The 3,329-nt window shown below is 46.0% G+C and overlaps 1 protein-coding gene across 1 annotated transcript in view; it reads right to left on the reverse strand.

Moving 5' to 3' along the window:
• The window catches only part of NLRC5 (NLR family CARD domain containing 5), a 94,219-nt gene that overhangs the window by 58,055 nt on the left and 32,835 nt on the right, over nucleotides 1-3,329 (reverse strand). Inside the window, exons 12-13 of the mRNA XM_025212713.1 lie at nucleotides 1,629-1,712; nucleotides 444-527 (exon numbers count right to left, since the gene is read on the reverse strand). Of these exons, the coding sequence (XP_025068498.1) occupies nucleotides 444-527; nucleotides 1,629-1,712 (168 nt within the window). The remainder of the gene's footprint in view (nucleotides 1-443; nucleotides 528-1,628; nucleotides 1,713-3,329) is intronic.

Consider the following 3,329-nt stretch of genomic DNA (forward strand, 5'->3'; position numbering starts at 1 on the left):
TCTGCAGCATCAGCCCTGCCCAGTGCTGGCTGGGCCAGGCCCTTCCTTCCACGAGGGTGGGAGTGAGGCATAATAGGGTATGTTGGGGCAGGTGTACATGCCTTGCTCCCACCCATTCGGGTGGAAGTGCCGGCTGGGGTACAATTTGTTGGTGGGCGCCACGGGCTGGATGAAAGTGTAAGGTGGGCTGGATCTGTCCTGCGGGCCGTATTTTGCCCGCCCCTGCCTTATGCAGACCATCTTTACAGGGTTGGATTTCACTCCAGAAAAGTCTGAGTACAGATTCAACTGCCTTTTCTGTCCTGGTCCCACCTCATTACTCCATCTGTGCTCCTCCATGTTAGCTTAGAAGAGTGGTAACTTCCTGGAATCCTGCTCATATTTTGGTATAATCAGTGCAATCCCTAATGGCAGCAATTCAGTGTGTATTATGTAACACTTACTCCAAACACTTCGAAATCTGTACTTCAGGCAGGCTTTCCACCAGCTGTCTGCAGCCTTCATCTCCAAGGTGGTTACCTGATAAACTGAGGCATTTCCAGTTAGAGAGGGTCATTTTGAACAGCATAACTGGTAATAAAATCTGTCCTTCCTCCTCTTCACTTCTTGTTGTCTTTCCTGGACTTCAATTTTCCCTTCCCTGTCCCTGGATGAAGTGACTTCAAGAGGGAGTCTACCCATCATGGAGTCCCCCCTCTCCCTCACATTGCTTCTCTGTCAGGGCCAGACACAGGCATGGGCAAACCAGGAGGCCACCCCAGGCCTGGACAGAAAGGTGGCCTGCAGATGGCAATTTTTTTCCCATTGTCTGATTATTATTATCATTATCTCTGGTGAAGTGGGGGCCCAATACTAAAAGTTCACCCAGGGCCACCATGAGTCTAGGTACAGTACTGTTCTCTATGGCTTGTATGTTAAAACACCTGAAGAGGGGATGTGAGCCACAGGAATCACATTAGCAGGTGGCTCCAGACTTGAGACAAAGGAGGGAAATTAAAACTCTATAAACCAGTCAACCAGAGGTCTGGGTTTGGGATAATCATTTTGTAGTGGCTTTTCTGGAATTTCCTGAAGCCTGTGTGCTAAAAGGGAATCTTCTGAGCCAGGCCCTGACTGGCTCCATATGTACAACAGAAACAAGGCAGGGTTTGATGGTCACCATGAAGCAGAAAAGTGTGGAGGTTGGTTATGGTGGAGCTCCTCTTTTCTCTGGCAAAGCTGGATAGCCTTGGAAAGATGAAAGAAGGCTGTACCCAGAAGGTGTAACAGGCAGGCTTCCCATCCATGCCAGAAAGGACTAGAACATGTGTTTTCTGAAAGATCGGTGCCTCCAGGAGATGCATCAGAAGGGTACATTTGCCTCTGGCCAATGAGATGTTGACATTTCTAGTTACATTTCCCTAGCGCCAGAGTCTGGAATTATTTAAAGGGCTCAAGGGAGTCAAGCACCCAACTCCCATTGAATCTTATGGAAAATCCCCACTCAAGGCCCCAGTATATCACAGTTGGAAGAAGTATGTCCCTCCCTCTGAAGTGAGAACTTTCAGATCAGCCTCATCATGTTCCCTTTCCCCCAGCCTCTGAAGCAAGATCAAGTGGAAGGGAACAAGGCTTTCTCTGATACATACTCCACTTCAGATAGCTGGGAGCAGCCCCTGAGAACAGCAGTGATCTCCTCTGTATGGTGTGAATCAAGGCTGCAATCTTGTAATCTATGATGAAGAAAATTCGATTTAATAAGCAAACAGAAGACAAACAGGGCATCTAACATCTTTCAATAGGCAACGCTGTCATCTTTCAATAGGCAATGGAGACTGAGTGGGAATTCACATCTAAGATGAATGCCATTGCCGTTTTTCAATGAAACTCAGGTGAAAAATTTTCAACCAGCTCCTCCCAATTTACAAATGGTAACACTAGGACCCTGAGAGGCAGGAAAATGTGAGGAATAATAAAATATTACTTTGTGTTGGTTTTATTTTTCCGGGTTTTTTTCCATTCCATAACACTTTGTTCTTATATATGAGAAAGGGCCCATCAACATCCCCACTCTATCGTCTCTGTTATTTTGTGTAGCTTTATGATTTGATTCCAATCAAGATGACCAGCCCATGCCCTGTCACAGGGAGGTGAGGGGAAGAAAGCTGGCTGCATCCCAAACAGAGAGCTCCATCCCACCACAGGTGTAGGCTCTGATGGACTAGTTCCATGGCATGGAGATATTGTGCATGCAAACTATGCACATGTGACATCACAACTGTTTATTGTAAAAGTAGGTCTGGTAAGCCCAGCTCACAGTAACCAGGGATCAGAGAGAGGCTGGAATTTTATATTTTCAACTCAAGTACCCAACTGTATTTCAAATAGCTTTTAAATAATGATGCAGAATCACACTTGCATATACCAATCGACATGATATCACTCTATTCCTGTGAGGAACCTCTCACCTGAAGATCCAAGCTCATTGATACATTTTCTTAGATTAGTTAAAATGATTGGGTTGGAGACAAAGAGAACAGGGAACCAATTTTGACTTTTACTAGGCAGTTATCGGATTTATCCTTCTCTAGCCTCACAGAGATTCAAATTTTGAAATGGGGTGGTGAGGCTATGGAATCTAACGAATGGGGCAAAGCCTAGGAAAAAGGACACTGGCCACCATCCTGCTCTGTGACTTGTAGTGACTCACTACATCGCTTGATGCCTGAGTTTCTCTTCCCATATTATGTCTATAAGACTTTGGTACAGTATTGTGGCAACCAGTTGACCTATCAGGAGGAGTATTTTCAGTGTATTTTTGTAAACAATCCACACATTGAATGTGCAGCAAGTTTCACAAGCTCCGCTAGTATAAATGAACATGGGAGATCAGACCCTGCTGCTATTTCTGACCTCGTATTCTCTTTCTGACAATGGCCAGCACTAGTCATTCTAGAGAAAGGTAACAGAAGCTGGAAGTAGGTAGTTATAGACTAGCCAATCCCCAGGGAAAATTCCTTCCTAACTCCCTCAGTAAGTGGCTGGCTTTTGCTCTGCAAAAGAAAGGTTTTCCTTCCTCCCACAATATTTGACTTAAAACATCTTTACTGCCGTAACTGCAGATCTTCTCATTGGCCATAAATTACCTTCCCCTTTCCTTCCTGGCAACGTTTTTTGGCTGGAGTGCTGAAAAAACCCACAATGCCTACCTTGGAAGCTGTCAGAGTGCTGGCATGCCAGAAAAACAAAATGAGGGCAGGGGGTACATGGCAGGGATGCCCTGCTTGTGCCCCTTGCCCCCCACCCAAAGCCCCTGCCCCCCAGCCCTGCTGCCTCTTGCCCCCACCCAA

The sequence above is a fragment of the Alligator sinensis genome, unplaced genomic scaffold, assembly GCF_000455745.1.
Source record: "Alligator sinensis unplaced genomic scaffold, ASM45574v1 scaffold1000_1, whole genome shotgun sequence".
Lineage (NCBI taxonomy): Eukaryota > Metazoa > Chordata > Crocodylia > Alligatoridae > Alligator > Alligator sinensis.